At 44.7% G+C, this 18,380-nt stretch overlaps 2 protein-coding genes across 3 annotated transcripts; both read right to left on the bottom strand.

The window, feature by feature from the left end:
* Positions 1-95: 95 nt before the first annotated feature.
* On the bottom strand, positions 96-4,133 carry LOC146221896 (SLAM family member 5-like). 2 transcript variants are annotated; one of them, XM_084691845.1, is made up of 7 exons: positions 4,038-4,133; positions 2,184-2,519; positions 1,716-1,988; positions 1,476-1,565; positions 1,037-1,104; positions 754-831; positions 96-534 (listed from the first exon to the last, which is right to left on the bottom strand). In XM_084691845.1, exons 1-7 carry the CDS (start codon positions 4,105-4,107, stop codon positions 448-450), a joined length of 1,002 nt encoding a protein of 333 aa, XP_084547971.1. In that variant the 5' UTR covers positions 4,108-4,133; the 3' UTR covers positions 96-447. The 2 variants fall into 2 exon arrangements, with proteins under 2 accessions (XP_084547971.1, XP_084547970.1); XM_084691844.1 differs by having other exon boundaries at positions 1,476-1,568.
* A 3,902-nt stretch (positions 4,134-8,035) lies between these two features.
* On the bottom strand, positions 8,036-16,824 carry LOC146221897 (basement membrane-specific heparan sulfate proteoglycan core protein-like). Its single transcript, XM_084692099.1, has 18 exons — positions 16,779-16,824; positions 16,102-16,368; positions 15,800-15,943; positions 15,211-15,423; positions 14,699-14,878; positions 13,707-13,991; positions 12,530-12,805; positions 12,050-12,319; positions 11,659-11,964; positions 11,231-11,509; positions 10,888-11,136; positions 10,584-10,685; positions 10,430-10,454; positions 10,106-10,206; positions 9,422-9,499; positions 9,195-9,257; positions 8,322-8,396; positions 8,036-8,049 (listed from the first exon to the last, which is right to left on the bottom strand). The coding sequence occupies exons 1-18, from the start codon at positions 16,822-16,824 to the stop codon at positions 8,036-8,038; spliced, it is 2,973 nt and encodes a 990-aa protein (XP_084548225.1).
* Between the last annotated feature and the right edge of the window lie 1,556 nt (positions 16,825-18,380).

An 18,380-nucleotide genomic window follows, 5' to 3' on the forward strand; every position in this document is an offset into this window, starting at 1 on the left:
TTTCATTTAATCATTACATTATTTTGGGTAAAAGAAATAACAAGTCTGTAATTTATTTTATCTTATTTATTAGCTGTTCTATACAAATAGCCTACATCTTAGCTTCCTCGTGGAAAAGAAAATATACGCTGGATAAAAAAAACAATTTCACTGATGACATCAAGAATAGTAAAGTAAGAAATCCATTCATTTGACAATACTGCTTAATGTATCAATCATTTATACAGCATTAGCTTAGCATAATAGCAAATAGGTTACCATGACAACCTCAGGAGCATCCACATGAGCTAGATGCTGCCATCCCAATGCACACTGTTCATTCAGCATTTACTTCCTTGTTGGGGATAACAACTAACTATAAAAGCCACCCAGAACAGGACAACGCACGTCTTCAGTAGGCTAGGTGTCAAGGCTGAGTTCCTTTTTTTTTCGGAACCAGCGCTTCAGCTAAAGCACATGCTGGTACTGAGAGACCCCGGCGGAGTCGGGCACCGGCGTTCGGTCGAACTGGATCGTGTCGTAAACCGTCAGAGGCTGAGAGAGACAACACAGCACAGGGAAGTTTATGAACAACGTGGAAGTGACATCACGGTGACCACTCACAAGAAATGTCAATGTTTTCATTTACAACCAAAGGGGTAATCATGTTACTTAAGTGTACATACATATATAACACACTCCTGTGTTAAATTAACACGTTTTGGGGGGGGGGGTTAATAGTGCAGTTTGTAATGTGGGTGAGAACATTCTCACCTTGTTTGCAGGTATTACAGCATGGTCTTTGACCGTTTCGTAGATGGAGTCAGGTTTGATGGTGTTGCTAGCTGGCTCCTGCAACAACAGAACCATCTCTATGACATAGGATTAACCTAAATACAAGTTTAAATATCTAGATTTCACAGTATTCAACACTGTGGTTGGTGTAAGACCCGCCCTCCCTCCTCACAGTCACAGTACCGCTCCTGGACTATACCAGTACCTTTACTGTTATCGCCAGTACTCTTACTAACTAAAGATAGGCTCGTTTGGGACTTACGTCTTTCATCTCTATGTTGTCCGTAATGTCAGCATATATGGTGTCTGCTATCAGGTCTGTGTTTGCCTCTGTCACAAAAGAACGGGATGTTAGGCAAGAATCGCGTGTTCCTCGAGAGCGCGTTGGTCAGCAGTCTAGAGCAGTTTGGACGTATACTTCCGGTTAGGGAATCGGGCTACTAATCAGAAGGTTGCCGGTTGGATTTCCACTGTGCCAAATGACATTGTGTCCTTGGGCAAGGCACTTCACCCTTCTTGCCTCGGGGGGAATGTCCCTGTACTTACTGTAAGTCGCTAAATGACTAAATGTTAATGTACTAGAGGGAGGAAAGGGTGAGCGAGAAGGGTGTATTAGAAGGCGAGGAGTGCTGTAGAGCACAGACATTTTGTGAGGGAGACAGTGAGAGTAGAGCCCAGTGTATCGGAGTGGAGGATCTTACCCGTTTTCCTGCAACTATAGCAGACCAAGGCCACAATAAGGAAGAGGAGAAGGACACCACATGCTGAAACACCGATGATGACATACTGGCCTTCTGAACAGAGGAACACAACCTGTTACACTCATCCTGGTTATCCCCAACATGTATTTCACACCTTACCATTAAACAGCTTCTAGCGGGAGCTAGAGGATATGAGATATGGCAAAGTAAGATCACAGACGTCCTCCTGGCAAAGCCTACCTGTGGAATCCAGCTCAGTTTCCTCGATGCACATCACTGTTTGTGATGCGGTTTTATGACTGACGGGGTTCTGGGCGGTGCAGCTCACGGTGACTCGCTCTGTTGATTCTAGGGGGAGCATCACCTGGGGGAGATGGTGGGTCTGGTTCTTTATACACCAGGTGTAGGACACATCAGTGTGGCCTGGAGAAGAGCAGCTCACCCAGACCTCACACGAGCCACTCTCCAACTGCCAGGTAGAGTTGGAGTCGATTTTTGCCTCAGTTATAGACTCTGGGCCACCGGAGGGAGGGAGGGAGAGAGAGAGAAAAGTGAGGGAGAGAGAAATGGAGAAGAGGAGAGCAAGAATGAAAAAAGGGAGAGTTTGAGAGGGAAAAGGAGAAAGAAGAAGAGAGGGATCAGTATTCAATGACACTCAGGCACCAGATCATCTTCTGGGATTGAATGGATCAGAAGCAGCCATCTTACTGTAGACCTGAAGAGGGATGTGCTGTGTGCCTGGTTGAATTCCCTCGTATAAATCCGCCACAACACTGAATATCCCAGAGTCCATCAGTTCCAGGTTCTTCACTGTCAAACTGAAATTTCCAGTGTTCATTTCTAATCTTCCTCCAAACAACCTACTTGGATATTCTGGCTTTGTCCCATTCGATTTTTCTGCTATTCTTGTGCGATTGAATTCCCACCGCACAACCTCATACTGGGCTTCTCTCCTAAAGCTGTTCAACTGAAACAGCACACTCTCTCCTTCTGTCTTGTTGATCACCTGAGATGCAAGTGCCCCCACACCTGAAACACACACACCTGAAACACACACACACACAGAGACACACACACACAGAGAGACACACACACACAGAGACACACCAAGACATGCATGCAGACATAATTACATGCACACAGACACACAGAAACGGTCCACACCCGGACACACACACAGACACACACACAGACACATGCACAAATGGTCAGCACACAGACACACAATGATTCGACACACACAGACACACACACAAATACAAACACACAAAAACACATGCCCACAGGAGTAAAAAGTTAATTATGAATCATCATCTTTTCCATCCCCATCATTGTTTTACCGTTCTACTCGTGTTATTCATCTTCTTCTATCATCACCATCATATTCATCATCATAATGTGCAATGAAGGTTTTACATTACAACCCGCCCTCCCCCCCACCTACACACACGGACACACACAACCACAAACACACACAAGCACAAACACACACACACACAATCCAGCCGTGAATCAGGAAAGAGAAGTGGTCAGATCTTTATCAATACACCCTCAGCACAGCTCCCCCTCCCCCAGAAACACAAATCCACTGATATCAGACAAGCACACCCCAGCACAAACAAACAAACCCAAGCTGAATCGAACCAAACTAACACAAGTGAACTTGAAGGAATCTAACATTTGTGTCATTTACGACCCTCTCCCTCTTCTCTTCCTCTTCTCTCCCCCTTCTCCATCCCCTCCACCTCCTCTCTCCCTCCCGGCCATCTTCTCTCTCCCTCCTCGCACTTCCCCTAGTCTCTCCCTCTCCTCTCCCCCCTCCTCTCTCCCTCCTCCCCCCTCCTCTCTCTTTCTCCTCTCTCCTTCCCCTCTCCCCTCTCCTCTCCTCTCCCCCCTCCTCTCTCCCTCCTCCCCCCTCCTCTCTCTTCCTCCTCTCTCCCTCTCCTCTCCCCCCTCCTCTCTCCCTCCTCCCCCCTCCTCTCTCTTCCTCCTCTCTCCCTCCTCTCCCCCCTCCTCTCTCCCTCCTCCCCCATCCTCTCTCTTTCTCCTCTCTCCTTCCCCTCTCCCTCTCTTTCTTCCTCTTTCACCTTCTCAAACACAGGGATACAATACAGCAGAGGAGGAAATGTCCACTCATGAATTAAAAGCCATGCTGGCGCGCATGGAAGAGAGCAGTGAGCAAACAGACTCTGGCAGTTAGTTGTGGGTTTCTTGCTTCCTTAAACCATAGAGAATATCCTGAGCAAGTACTCTCTACAACCTCCATTGCTCAACAGTGCAGCTCAGCAAGATCAAACAGGATGAGTATTTATGCTATCATAGGGGACGTGTAAGACAAGGTTAGACCAGGTTAGACCAGGTTAGACCAGGTTAGACTAGGTTAGACCAGGGTTAGCGTCCCTATAAACTTTCAATTCAAAGACCTAAGACAGGCACAAGGCGATCTGGAGTGGCATCCTACAGTGAAATGGTACGATGTGGTGCCCTGGAGCCGTGCCAAGTGCTCGCCAGGCAGAGACGCTAAGACATGAAGGCGTTGGCGTGACGACGCTGGTCTCTTACCGTGGAGGAAGAGGAGGGAGAGCACTCCCCCGGGAGCGGAGAGGAAGAGCAGGCGCTCTCCAGAGACCATGTCTGTGTGGTTTGACTATTCTGTTTCCTCCAAAAGACTGGTCATCCTGTCTGTTAAGACAGAGAGAGAGAGAGAGAGAGAGAAAGAGAGAGAGAAGGCGGGGGTGGGGCAGACTTCCTCAGTCGGCGTGCTGCACGGTTCAAGTTTGAGGCTGTGGTGTCAGTGGCTCCCTGTGTGACATGTTCCGCTTATGGGAAGTGGAGTGCTGCTTCATGACAACCCTCCCACCCCCCCCCCCTCCCCCGTATCTGTTTGTGTGTATTTGCGTCTGTGTGTGAATGTTTATATCTGTGTGTGTTCACGCGTGTGTGTGTTCACGTCAGTGTGTGTGTTTGCGTCTATGTGTGAGTGCATGGTTGTGCGTGTGTTTGCATCTGTGTAGCTGCGCCGGGGTGTGTTTACATGTGTATGCATGTGCATGTCTGTGTGTTCATGCGTGTGCATGTCTGTGTGTTCAGGCGTGTGCATGTCTGTGTGTTCAGGCGTGTGCATGTCTGTGTTCATGCGTGTGCATGTCTGTGTTCATGGGTGTGCATGTCTGTGTTCATGGGTGTGCATGTCTGTGTTCATGCGTGTGCATGTCTGTGTTCATGCGTGTGCACGTCTGTGTTCATGCGTGTGCACGTGTGTGTTCATGCGTGTGCACGTGTGTGTTCATGCGTGTGCACGTGTGTAAACGCTGCTTCTCACACTCTCAGTCCTCATGCACACAGCAAACTCTTCCATGAACGGTACATGCTGCAGACGGCTACAAATGAGTTAGAACGTAACCAAGGAGACACCAGGACCAGGAAGTGAAGCTTTCAGACTACCATAACCCCCCCCACCCACACACACACCCCCCACCCACCCTTGTTTCAGAGGGCACCGCCTCTTCCTGTTCTATGCTGTGTTTCTCATGAAGTCAAAGGTTGTGGTCCTGTCATAGAAACCCCCCTCACGTCAGAGTCAGTAACCTAGACCACGCCCACCCTGGGACCCCTCAGAACAGCCTCCACCTAGACCCCCCACACCCTGGGCCTCCTCAAAACAGCCTCCACCTAGACCCCCCACACCCTGGGCCTCCTCAAAACAGCCTCCACCTAGACCCCCCACACCCTGGGCCTCCTCAAAACAGCCTCCACCTAGACCCCCCACCCCCTGGGCCTCCTCAGAACAGCCTCCACCTAGACCCCCCACACCCTGGGCCTCCTCAGAACAGCCTCCACCTAGACACCCCACACCCTGGGCCTCCTCAGAACAGCCTCCACCTAGACCCCCCACACCCTGGGCCTCCTCAGAACAGCCTCCACCTAGACCCCCCACACCCTGGGCCTCCTCAGAACAGCCTCCACCTAGACCAGACACTGGATGAAAGAGACACTAGGTTTCCATGACCATTAAACGCTAGGCTATTTTTTCCTCACAACAGTGTCTGGTTGTGGTCCGACCCGAAAACAAAAGCGACCCACGCGTTGTCGTGTCAACCCACAGCAATGCTGGAACCACAGAGCAAACAGCAGCACCTATGACATAGTCGAGTGGTACTTTCTTTCTTTTTCCTAGACAAAAAACTTCTTAGGGTGAAAATATTGAAGTAAACAACTGCCAGTGACCCCTTTGAGTGGCTGTGAGACGTTGTCTTTAACACTAGACCAGCCAAACTGTAGAGATAAGATGGAACATGTCAAGATTCATCAGCTCAAGACTTCCACTTGATAAACTTTCTTATCTCCAAACTATTTTTTTTTTAAACCAAAGTAACAGTTTGTAGAACCTTTCCATATCTTATCATTGAAACCACTACTAGTCAGTATGCACGTCAATTTAATTTACAACAACTATGCAACAAGGAGTTTGTTGAAAAAGATGAAGTGAGTGAATAGGGAGAGGTCTATGACACAGGAAGGCTCTGGAAGGCAACTGCTTTCAGAGAAAAGTGATGACGGGGCAGAACAGAAACAAGACATAGCTCACAGCAGGAATGCAGACCCATCTAGGAGTAACAGTGGGTCACACAAGGTCTATTTTCAGGTTCATCTAAGCGGCCTGTGATTTAATAGACCATCATCGTATACATCAACTGAGGGAGTAGTCATCAGCCGTTTAGACTGTAGCAGCGAGACTGTCTAGTTGATGAGATTAGCTGACAAAGAACTGTATTATAGATATCAGGCCTTAGGTAGCATTACATACAGTATTTATGGGTACATAAATAGGACCTTTTTCATTGATGATATGATTCTCCCACTACATCACAGCTACGTCCACCAACTGTAATGGTTATAGTAAAACTTCAGCAATGGACACAGTCACTGTGAAACTAGATTTAATACAGTTGATCATGGAAGTTAAAAAACAGTGACAATGATGGACATAGCACACCAATCGTGTTCTTAATGATGGAAAATGTTTTTTTTTAACAACATAATCATGGATAAAATTCGTAAAACAATTATTCAAACAGAGACTTTGAAGAAAGGTCAATAAATGTTTTATTAATACATTAAACTGAGCAGTAAAGAAGCAAACATCAAAAATATTCTATCAACAACTTTCCAGAAAAAATTGACTAACTTTATGTATTAAAAATGCTTTAAAATGCTGCATAAAAATAAAGACACCTATAGGATAAAGACACTTTCAATTCATTGAGTTGCATAAAATCCTCCAAGTTCCAAAACATTACACTAAGCAGCTACATCACACAGGTTGCTAAGCTATTATTCATATCAAACAGACTTGTATGTGTGTGTGTCTGTGTCTGTGTGTCTGTGTGTCTGTGTGTGAGTCTGTGTGTGCCTGTCTGCGTTTGTGTGTGTGGTGTTATTTGTGTATACGTGAGTGCATTTCCTGACGTGTCGGTTCATGAACATGTACCTGTCTTCTGCCTTTGTGTGTAAAAAACCTACCTCAACTCAGACATGTACACTGTCATGACAACAAAACGCCAGTAAACAGACTGTCAACAGTGACTCAGATCAGACTCAGATCATGAGTTCAGCTCCAGGTCCCAGGGAAAACCCCTCACCCTGTCTTCACTGCAGAGTAGACAGCATCCAGGGAGGACCCCTAACCCTGTCTTCACTGCAGAGTAGACAGCATCCAGGGAGGACCCCTCACCCTGTCTTCACTGCAGAGTAGACAGCATCCAGGGAGGACCCCTCATCCTGTCTTCACTGCAGAGTAGACAGCATCCAGCTTCCTGGTGGTCAACATGTCTGCAGGACAGATCACACGGGACAGAGAGCTGCTTAACAAGAATATATTTGTTATAGAAGGTTAAAATAATATGATAGTAGTAGTCTTTGTTTTTCACAGTATATGAATCTTCTCCGTTAGCTCCGTAAGTTGTGATAGCATAGGTGTCTATCTCTCTCATCATCTCTCTCTCATTCATTCACTCACTTTATTCACCCATTCACAACTCTTACCGTCGGGGAGGAGAGGGTTGTAAAAGAGAGAACTGAGGGGTAATCACCTGATTTCTTTTTGGCTTTCTTGCCCTTTAAGTCAATCTGGGCATATGTCTGGGCATCTGCTCCAACGCCACCTACAGACCAACACAGGAAACAAAACACTCACTCTCAGCCATGGGCCACGATATGATTGGCTAAAAGAATGGTTGCGGGGCTCTGTTTGGCTGCCTACTTCCAATCTGAGCTCCGATTGGTGCTCTGGAGCTGGGACAACTACTGTAGACTGGTCTTTGATACGTGCTTGATAAAGTGGTGTTTGCATTATATTTCTACACTGTGCTTGTCTATTGTGTATCACGTCTCCATGGTGATATAATTATGTCTGACAAACTGCAGTATACCGAGACACTTGCATCTAACTCCACTACTCAGAAAAACCACTGTGGCTACAGGAGGATATGACATCACTATTTCCACATTCTGGCAGTCAAAATGACATTGCGTGAATGCGCAGGATTTCTTCACGTCCTTCAGTTTCTGCCTTCTGTTGAGAAAATGGAGGACAGCATTACCAGAGGGAGGTCCTCTGGAAACCTTGGAATAAATGGTGTCTTCCTCTGATTCTGCTTGCTTTCCTAAAGAGCAACATAAACATGTAAAAACAAACTGTCATTTTAAACAAGAAGCTACTTGTTATACATACACTATAGACCATCAGGTGTATGTGATGCTAAAAGGTAGATCACTGGCAAACTGTATTAGACGGCTTGTTAACAGTGATACTAGCACCTGTATGAAACAGCTGATTACAATCACCTGTCTTTCTCTTGGTTTTTTTCATCTTTTTGAGCTCAATCTGGGCATAGGTCACGTCACTTGGTCCAGCGCCAACTACAGACCAACAAAGGAAACAAAACACTAACTGTCATCCACGGGCCACAATATGATTGGCTAAAAGACTGGTTGTGGGGCTCTGATTGGCTTCCTGCTTCCAATCTGAGCCCTGATTGGTGCTCTGGAGCTGGGACAACTACTCTAGACTGGTCTTTAATATGTGCTTGATAAAGTGGTGTTTGCATTATATTTCTACAATTTGCTTGTCTATTGTGTATCACGTCTCCATGGTGATATAATTATGTCTGACAAACTGCAGTATACCGAGACACTTGCATCTAACTCCACTACTCAGGAAAAACACTGTGGCAACAGGAGGATATGACATCACTATTTTCATGTTCTGTGAATGGCAGTGAAAATGACATTGCGTAAACGCACAGGATTTCTTCAAGTCCTTCAGTTTCTGCCTTCTGTTGAGAAAATTAGTAGTATTATTATCGATCTTATATAGCGCTTTCTACTACTCAAAGTAGCTTTACAGAGTCCAGTATTCATTCAGACACAGTCAAACTGGTGGTGGTAAGATACAACTGTAGCCACAGCTGCCCTGGGGAAGACTGATGGTCAAGCATGGCTACCAATCAGCACCTACGACCACCACCAACATTCATTACCAACATTTATTCACATTCGTGCAACGAAACCAGAGGAAACTCACGGGAGAACTGTTAACTCCACACAGAAAAGACCTGGAGCGACCGGGGTTTGAACCCGGGACCTTCTTGCTGTGAGGCGACAGTGCTAACCACTGGGCCACCATTCTGGATAAAAAGATATGGAGGACAGCATTACCAGAGGGAGGTCCTCTGGAAACCTTGGAATAAATGGTGTCTTCCTCTGATTCTGCTTGCTTCCCTAAAGAGCAACATAAACATGTAAAAACAAGAAGCTATGTGTTATACATACACTATAGACCATCAGGTGTATGTGATGCTAAAAGGTAGATCATTGGCAAACTGTATTTAACAGCTTGTTAACAGAGATACTAGCACCTGTATGAAACAGCTGATTACAATCACCTGTCTTTCTCTTGGGTTTTTTCATCTTTTTGAGCTCAATCTGGGCGTAGGTCAGGTCACTTGGTCCAGCCTCCACACCTTGAGCATGAACAGACCACAGTGACTCTGCTGTGAAACTAGGACAGGCTTCGTACATGATACTCATGACAACTAACTCCTAGATGATGCTTTGTGACAGGATCGTTACTGGAGGAGTCCACCTCCTAGTGAGACGCCCCTCATTTTCATGTCAAATGTTCCACACAGGCTTCCGTAGCGTTTCTGATGTTTAAAATGATTGATAATGTTGCACCCCGTCCTCCTGGAGGATGCCTGGTCTGTCCTGGTAGTGTGGTACCAGTAGGACTAGACCATCTACTAGGTATCACATCATCATACTGTCCTGGTAGTGTGGTACCAGTAGGACTAGACCATCTACTAGGTATCACATCATCATACTGTCCTGGTAGTGTGGTACCAGTAGGACTAGACCATCTACTAGGTATCACATCATCATACTGATTCTATCTCACATTGATGGACTTGTGTGTGTTGTGTGTTTATGTTGTGTGTTTATGTTGTTACAACAACAAGTCTAAAATATGTTGTCGAGGCCATCTGCTGGTCGGTAGGGAGAGAGTTAGAGATACGCATTGAGGACAATTCTGCATGGCGTATGTAGAGAGAATGCCAGCTAACACTGACCTTGCCCATGCTGCAGAGGGGCGTTTCCACCAGGAGCTTCGTTCTGATTGGCTATCTGGACCCCATCTAAGACAGGATTGGTGCTCTGTGACTGGAAGGATCTATAAACAAAATGATTAGTATAAGAAGTGAGGACTACCACCAATGTCACATTATAATGCAGATCATAAAAATCATCCCTATAGATATTATGCTGCCCTGTTTTATTTTCTTTTGAGTCTTAGTGTCTGACTTAGTGACCCAACTATGTAGGGTACAAAGTTTAGTCTACAAATGTAATCTCTCTGTCAGCTATGATGGTTGAAAGATGGGTGGTTTACTCACATAGATGCCCCACTAGACTGAGCACCTGCAACACAAAACACATACAATGCTTCAATTACAGTCTTTCTAAATGATATTGATGGGGTTAAAATGAGGTTGTGTATTTAATCACTGGACCAGGAAGAGGAGGAAGACCTTTTATCAACCTTCTCACCTTTGAACTTTCGCCAGCCTAGTAACAGCAGTATGAGGAGAAACAGTAAAACACCAGTAACAACCAGTCCCACCACCAATCCTGAAGAGGAGAGAACAGCACCTGGAGAGACAAACACAACACCATACTAATGCTGGAGAGACATATACAACACCACACTAATGTTAGAGTGACATACACAATTTCTTCACTCATGCTGGAGAGACGTGCAGAAACATTACACTTGAACGGGTTTGCTGTTGGAACGATCTGATTTAGAAATTACAGACTTTCAAACAGATTCCCTCAAAAACCGCCGACTCACCTCTCACCGGCAGCCAGCTCTGTGGGGATTCTTCTTCCCTGTCAGAGTATGTACACTTGTAGAGGCCTTCGTCTGACTGGGATACTGCAGGGATGGTCATCTCTCCTGTGGTCTCCTTCCTGATCAGGTTACCATCTTTGTAGAAGTCTACCTTGGGGCTTGATGGAGGAGTCTTGTGTCTGCAGCGCAGAGTCACAGAGTCTCCCTCAGTGACAGGGTGGACAGGACTCTCCAGGATCACAGGGCCAACTGGAAATCAGGAGGTTTCAATGGAGTTTAAAGTCATGTTCATAAAAATGTCCCAATTGAACACTATTTAGTCAATCAAGTATCATGAACGCACCATGTACTGTGATGTTGACAGCGTTACTGTACTCTCCTGAGCCAGACTCACACCAGAACACTCCACTGTGCTCTACGTTTAAGGACTTGATGATGCAGGTGGAACCTGTAGTTGATCCCCTGACAGACAAACACACAGTATACAGCTCACTGCCTGTGTACCTCCTCAGTGTCCATCCAGTAGAGTTCCCCTTCAGCTCACAGCTCAGAGAGACAGACTCAGACACGAGGTGCTGAGATCTGTTGGTGCTTACACTGAAAGACACTGAGGAATGCCGATCTGATGGAGAGAGAAAAAGAAAGAGATAAAGAGAGATAAAGAGTGAGAGAGAATCCATTTGAGAATCAAATACAGCCGTCCAGTGAGTCAGACAGATGGACGTCTGGTCAGACAGACAAACACACACAAACACAGAAGCATGAACTGACCTCCAGACCAGTGAAACTGTGGATTACTGTAGTCAGAGTAGTAGACTGTCTCTCCTCTCCCAGCTCTACACATATATCCTGCTGTGTGAGAGGGAGCAGCTAGCTGCAGAGTGGAGGAGTTCCCTGTAGTCTGCTCACGGTCAGAGAGGAGCTCTACAGAGTAGGGCTGGTCTGGTAGAGAGGGAGCAGCTCTGTAGAAGGAGAAGCTCCAGCCTGTAGATGAGTCTCCAACCTCACAGCTCAGAGTCACTGAGTCTCCAGGATTCAGCCACGAGGGAGACACTCTCAGGACAGGCTGGGGACGATCTGGGAGGACAAGATGGAAATACATTTTCAAATCAGCGTGGCAAATACTGTTTGTTTAAAGTGAACTTGATAGTACCTGACTTACCTTTAACTGTCAGTTTGACAACAGAACTCATCACTGAATGGTCTTTTCCACGTTGACCTTTACACTTGTAGTCACCACTGTGAGACTCCTCAGCACTGATGATCTTGTATTCCTGTTCTGTCCATCCTGAGGTGGAGTCTCCAGGTCTCCACCATTCATACTCCCAGTCTGTGTCCTCTGTCCCCTGTATGTCACACCTGAGGGTGACACTCTCCCCTCTGAATATCTGACTCCAGTTGGGCTTCAGAGTCACAGCAGCATAGGGCCTCGCTGTTCAAACACACACAACATGATCACACAGCATTACAGACAAAAGGCATCAGTCATTATTATCACCAGACTGTCAATTAGAGATTCATGAAATACAATTCAAATAAATGAATACCACCCTTTCTTACAATGATATGTCTGTTCTTAGACTACATATAGTTTGACATTTGACATATTACACTGTATGATTAGAAACTGTACTAGACTCACCAGTAACATTAATATGGACTGGGATGCTGTACTGGGTGTAAAAGACTGGGTAACCCCTCTCCCCTCTGCACCAGAACTGACCCCCCTCTGACACACTTCCAGGGGTGACAGAGTAGGGTGACCAATAAGAAGAGATCACATGGACAGAGTCTGTGGTGTGTCTGTACCAGTAAAACCTCCACCCAGAGGAACCTTCCACAGCGCAGGTCAGAGTCACTCTGTCACCTGTGTAAATGTCTGTCTTGTCGGACTGAAGCGTGGGCGTTGGCACATAATCTGTATAAATGTATAAAACATTATAGTATTAGGGACAATTCACACTGATCAACAGCAAAAAACTGTAAGTGCGCCAGAGTTAGCCAGAGAGGCTCATTTTCATCTGCTGTCCCCAGACAGATGTTTAAAGGCAGCCTAAAATTACAAAATATCAAATAACATACTAAGGTTAAAATAAGTCAATAAACATACAGTAACGTAGACACACCCAGTTCACATATAAGCAACAGAAAAGTGTACCTGCAGTACAAGTGCATATGAGGCACATGACATACATCTGAGGCACATGACATACATCAACACGACAAACACACATATAAGCAGACAGTACATCAATGCTTGCATACATGGTTGGCAACAAGCCATTCCTTAAGGCTATGTTTGAATGTTTTGTATGTGTCTTTTGTGCATTTGTGTGACGGCAGAGCATTCCAAGTGTGTGCTGAATTTACAGAAAATGCTGATTTGCTAAAAGAGCTAGACCTATGTGAAATAACACAATCACCTCTTGAAGCAGATCTAGTGTGTCTGCCACTCTGAGTGCACTGTTTAATAAAATCACTAAGCGGAGGTGAAGCAGTACCATTTAAAATTAAAAAAACCAAACACACATCAGTGAATTTAACAAGGTTCTCCCATTTCAACTCATTAAGATATGAAGTTGTGGTTCTTTCATTTAGTCTTTTCTTTGTCTCATTACCAGAACAACTTTGATAAAAAACAACAAGGACACGCTTCCCTCCACCATCTACAGTAAGAACATCTGGACATCTCATGACAAAATACTAACAATTTACATGAATATTACACACATACATGCATTCACACACACACACACACACACACACACACACGCACACACACACACACACACGCACACACCACCACGAACAAAGATTACCTTTCACTGTCATAGTGATGGAATCACTCTGTAATGTGGATATGGATCTGGACTGTATCTCTCCTCCACACCTGTATTGACCCTGATCAGATGATTCTACTTTGCTGATGGTGAGGGAGTCTCCAGATATCCTGTATCTACCAGACTGCTCCACTCTGATCTCTGTTCTGTCTTTGTACCACCTGTAGCTCCAGGCAGGACCAGACTCCACTGAACACTTCAGAGAGACTGTCTCTCCATGGTAGACAGGGTTTGGAGTCACAGTCAGAGTAGCTTTAGGGAGGGCTGAGGACAACAGAGATGAATTAAAGAAAAATGATGCATACTATATAAAGTAATACAGTTCCATGATGTCCTGATATTGACAATGTGAATGTGTCTGACAGGGAGATCAAAGATCTAGTAGCTGATGTGTTCTGCTGTCAGTAGTCTAGTTAACCCACCTGTAACAGTTATAGATGAGGGAGCACTACGCTGTGAATCCAGGGGTCGACCACTCCTCCTCCCTGAACAGCTGTACTGAACATTGTTTTGAACCAGTTTGATGGAGCATTCTTTATCTGGACAACCACTATACTCCTGGCCATTCATGAACCAGATGTAGGAGCTCCAGTATTTATTCTCTGATATGTCACACTGCAGAGTGACTGTGTCTCCAGGATAGTGAGGAGCAGGAGGAGAGAGGATGTTCACTGTTGCTGTGGGCAGAGCTGTGGACACACAAGACACATGACAGTAACAGTAGCTATTAGAATACAGGTTCAGTTATAATACTGAATATTCCAGTAAATGTCAAGATATTAAGTTCGTCTGGTTCAGTTCTCAAATGATGATCCTGCATACAAAATATGAACACAGTCTGATCTTTACTTTTAACAACTCAAATAACTTACCATCAACATAAATATATTGTGAACCACTGCCTGTTGAAAATGTGGATCTTAACTCTCCTCTACACAAGTATTGAGCCCGATCATAATATTCCACTTTACTGATGGTGAGGAAGTCTCCAGATATCCTGTATCTACCAGACTGCTTCACTGTGATCTCTGTTCTGTCTTTGTACCACCTGTAGCTCCAGGCAGGACCAGACTCCACTGAACACTTCAGAGAGACTGTCTCTCCATGGTAGACAGGGTTTGGAGTCACAGTCAGAGTAGCTTTAGGGAGGGCTGAGGACAACAGAGATGAATTCAAGATAAAAGCAGATCTCACAAACTTACATTCTGTTTTACCAGACTACCAGATCACATGACCTGCTATGGAATACAGGACAAGTGACACATAATAAAGACACAAAGGAACCAGACAAGACAAATTGTACTGTGCTATATGATCGGCTAAATCACATTGGTAGTTTCCTGTCAAAATATGCAGTCTCCCTTCAAGTAAGATGAGATTAGACAGTGCACTCTATGAGGTGTCTAAGGTTAATGAAAGCTTCCTGATGTTCACAAGGTCTAGCAGCTGATGTGCTATGCTGTCAGTAGTCTAGTTAACCCACCTGTAATAGTTATAGACATGTCAGGACTCTGCTGTGAATCCTGGGGTCGACCACTCCTCCTCATCCCTGAACAGCTGTACTTCACTGTGTCATGACCCAGGGTGAGGGAGCAGTTTTTACTGGTACAACCGCTATACTCCTGGCCATTTATGAACCAGATGTACTTGTTCCAGTCTTCATACTGTAGTATGTCACACTGCAGAGTGACTGTGTCTCCGGGATAGTGAGGAGCAGGAGGAGAGAGGATGTTCACTGTTGCTGTGGGCAGAGCTGTGGACACACAAGACACATGACAGCAACAGTAGCTATTAGAATACAGGTTCAGTAGTAAATACTGAATATTCCAGTAAATGTCAAGATATTAAGTTTGTCTGGTTCAGTTCTCAAATGATGATCATGCATACACAATATGAACACAGTCTGATCTTTTCTTTTAACAACTCACATAACTCACCATTAACATTAATATATTCTACATCACTGCCTGTTGAAAATATGGATCTTAACTCTCCTCTACACCAGTATTGACCCTGATTAGATGATTCTACTTTACTGATGGTGAGAGAGTCTCCAGATATCCTGTGTATACCAGACTGCTCCACTCTGATCTCTGTTCCGTCTTTGTACCACCTGTAGCTCCAGGCAGGACCAGACTCCACTGAACACTTCAGAGAGACTGTCTCTCCATGGTAGACAGGGTTTGGAGTCACAGTCAGAGTAGCTGTAGGGAGGGCTGAGGACAACAGAGATGAATTAAAGAAAAATGATGCATACTATATAAAGTAATACAGTTCCATGATGTCCAGATATTGACAATGTGAATGTGTCTGACAGGGAGATCAAAGATCTAGTAGCTGATGTGTTCTGCTGTCAGTAGTCTAGTTAACCCACCTGTAACAATTATAGATGAGGGAGCACTACGCTGTGAATCCCGGGGTCGACGACTCCTCTTCCCTGAACAGCTGTACTGAACATTGTTTTGAACCAGTTTGATGGAGCATTCTTTATCTGGACAACCACTATACTCCTGGCCATTCATGAACCAGATGTAGGAGCTCCAGTATTTATTCTCTGATATGTCACACTGCAGAGTGACTTTGTCTCCAGGATAGTGAGGAGCAGGAGAAGGGTTGATGTTCACTGTTGCTGTGGGCAGAGCTGTGGACACACAAGACACATGACAGTAACAGTAGGAGTATCTGTTAGTTACTGCTTCTGTTACAAACACTTCTCAGCAGGGTCGGACTGGGACCTTAAAACAGCCGGGGACTTTGAAACGCAGACCGGCCCGCGACCCGTGTACAGTAGCTTAATACAAATAGGCTATATAATAATAAAGTATAATGCAGTGCTATCAAAGACTGTTAACAAAATGAGATCTTATAAAAATGAATATGGAAATTATCCCTTTCTTTTTCCTTACTTCTCTTGGTTTCTGCATCTGCTTTTTGATGTTGCAAAAGAACAATAATCAGTTAACTATAGTCAATGAAATGAAAATCAATTCAACAAACTAATTTCCATATAATAACCGTGTTAACATATTGTGTACAGTTGCATTGCAGCACCTGTCATAGTCTCTCCACCGGACCCTGTCCCCACAGCAGCCTCCATCTCTGGCCCCGTGTCACCTGTGCCTGCTTTAATACACACAACAAATAAAATAATAGCATTTCATCCACATAGCACATTTAATAATTAAAGCCCCAAAAAACACGTTGTGCATATTTAAAAGAGTGCCTTTTTTCTCTTGGCCATTGCTTTTCCTTTATTTAAAATATATAGCCTATATATTGGATAACAGTAATACCAAATGTACACTGTTTTTAGAAAAATGAAAACAATATGGTTTGGATATTTGAATTTTCTAAATGTCGACAATGCAGCTGCTTGCACCTGACGCCTCTGGTAGGCTACTGCCGCATCTTCAGGCTGCAGACTCTCTCACTGAGCTTGGCTTTGCCAGTCTAAACCTTTGTTCAATGTCTTTACATTTTGAAGCATTTTGCAAGAGTGCCCGTAATTATTTGTCTCTCGCTTTTTCCATTTTAATCAATTTAATATGATTTGACAAGGAAGAGAAGTTTCAGTAGCCAAAAAAGAAAGGAACGTTTGAGAGGCAGTCAGACATAGAAGTTCATTATTGGTGTGTTCCAGTATCGTACTGTACAGCACTTTACCATGTTTCAACCAACCTTGAGTGTTTCCAGAGATGAGGAGAGCACTCAGCACTACAACCAAGTCAGAGAGAAGCATCTCATTAGGTCAAATATATGTCTTAAAATCAACATAACAATGTATGCACACACGTACATACAGACATGCATACAAACATAGACACACACACACAGACATGCCCCGTGTGTCTACACACACATGTTGAGTACATCATAACAGAGTAGAATGTGGGTACTCACAGAGCAGCACACAAGGTGAGGTGAGCCCCATCCTCTCCTGCTATCCAGTGTGAGAGTCTCTGAACCACAACGTTTATTCTGATCACAACACTTCCACTTTCTACAAACTGAGGCAGCACACTTCTCTGCTGCTAGAAATACAGAAGGAGAGAACGGGGAGGGGGAGGGTAAGAGAGAGAGAGAGAGAGAGAGAGAGAGAGAGAGAGAGAGAGAGAGAGAGAGAGAGAGAGAGAGAGAGAGAGAGAGAGAGAGAGAGAGAGAGAGAGAGAGAGAGAGAGAGAGAGAGAGAGAGGAGAGAGATCATCAGAGAACAGAGAGATAAACATAGAAGAAGAGTTACAATATGTGAAAATCTGAAAACTACATGGACTGTGCCATAAACCTCCAAGGTTACAATATGACTTCATGAAAATAAATGAAATAATACATTTCAAGTTCTTATTCACTGTTGGCCAACTCAGAAGTTCCTTCCTCTTTACAGTAAAACTGGACGGAGAGAGAACTCAGAAGTGTAAGAACTCAGACATGGGATGAATGTTGTTGCCTGCAGTAGAGATGGAGATGGAGAGATCAATATCACAGTTAACAGTAGAGTTTGTAGGTGTCATCCTTACGTGACAAAAAACTGGCCAGCTAAATGTTCCCGGTATTTGTTAACAATCCACTTCCACATGTGTTTGGTGTGTTTGTGTGTGTGTACTTCCTGTGTTCAGGTAATGAGGTCCCCATTCTCTTCATGTGAGTGTGCAGCAG

This window comes from Hypomesus nipponensis, chromosome 25 (genome assembly GCF_054491055.1).
Source record: "Hypomesus nipponensis isolate SF chromosome 25, ASM5449105v1, whole genome shotgun sequence".
Classification (NCBI taxonomy): Eukaryota; Metazoa; Chordata; class Actinopteri; order Osmeriformes; family Osmeridae; genus Hypomesus; species Hypomesus nipponensis.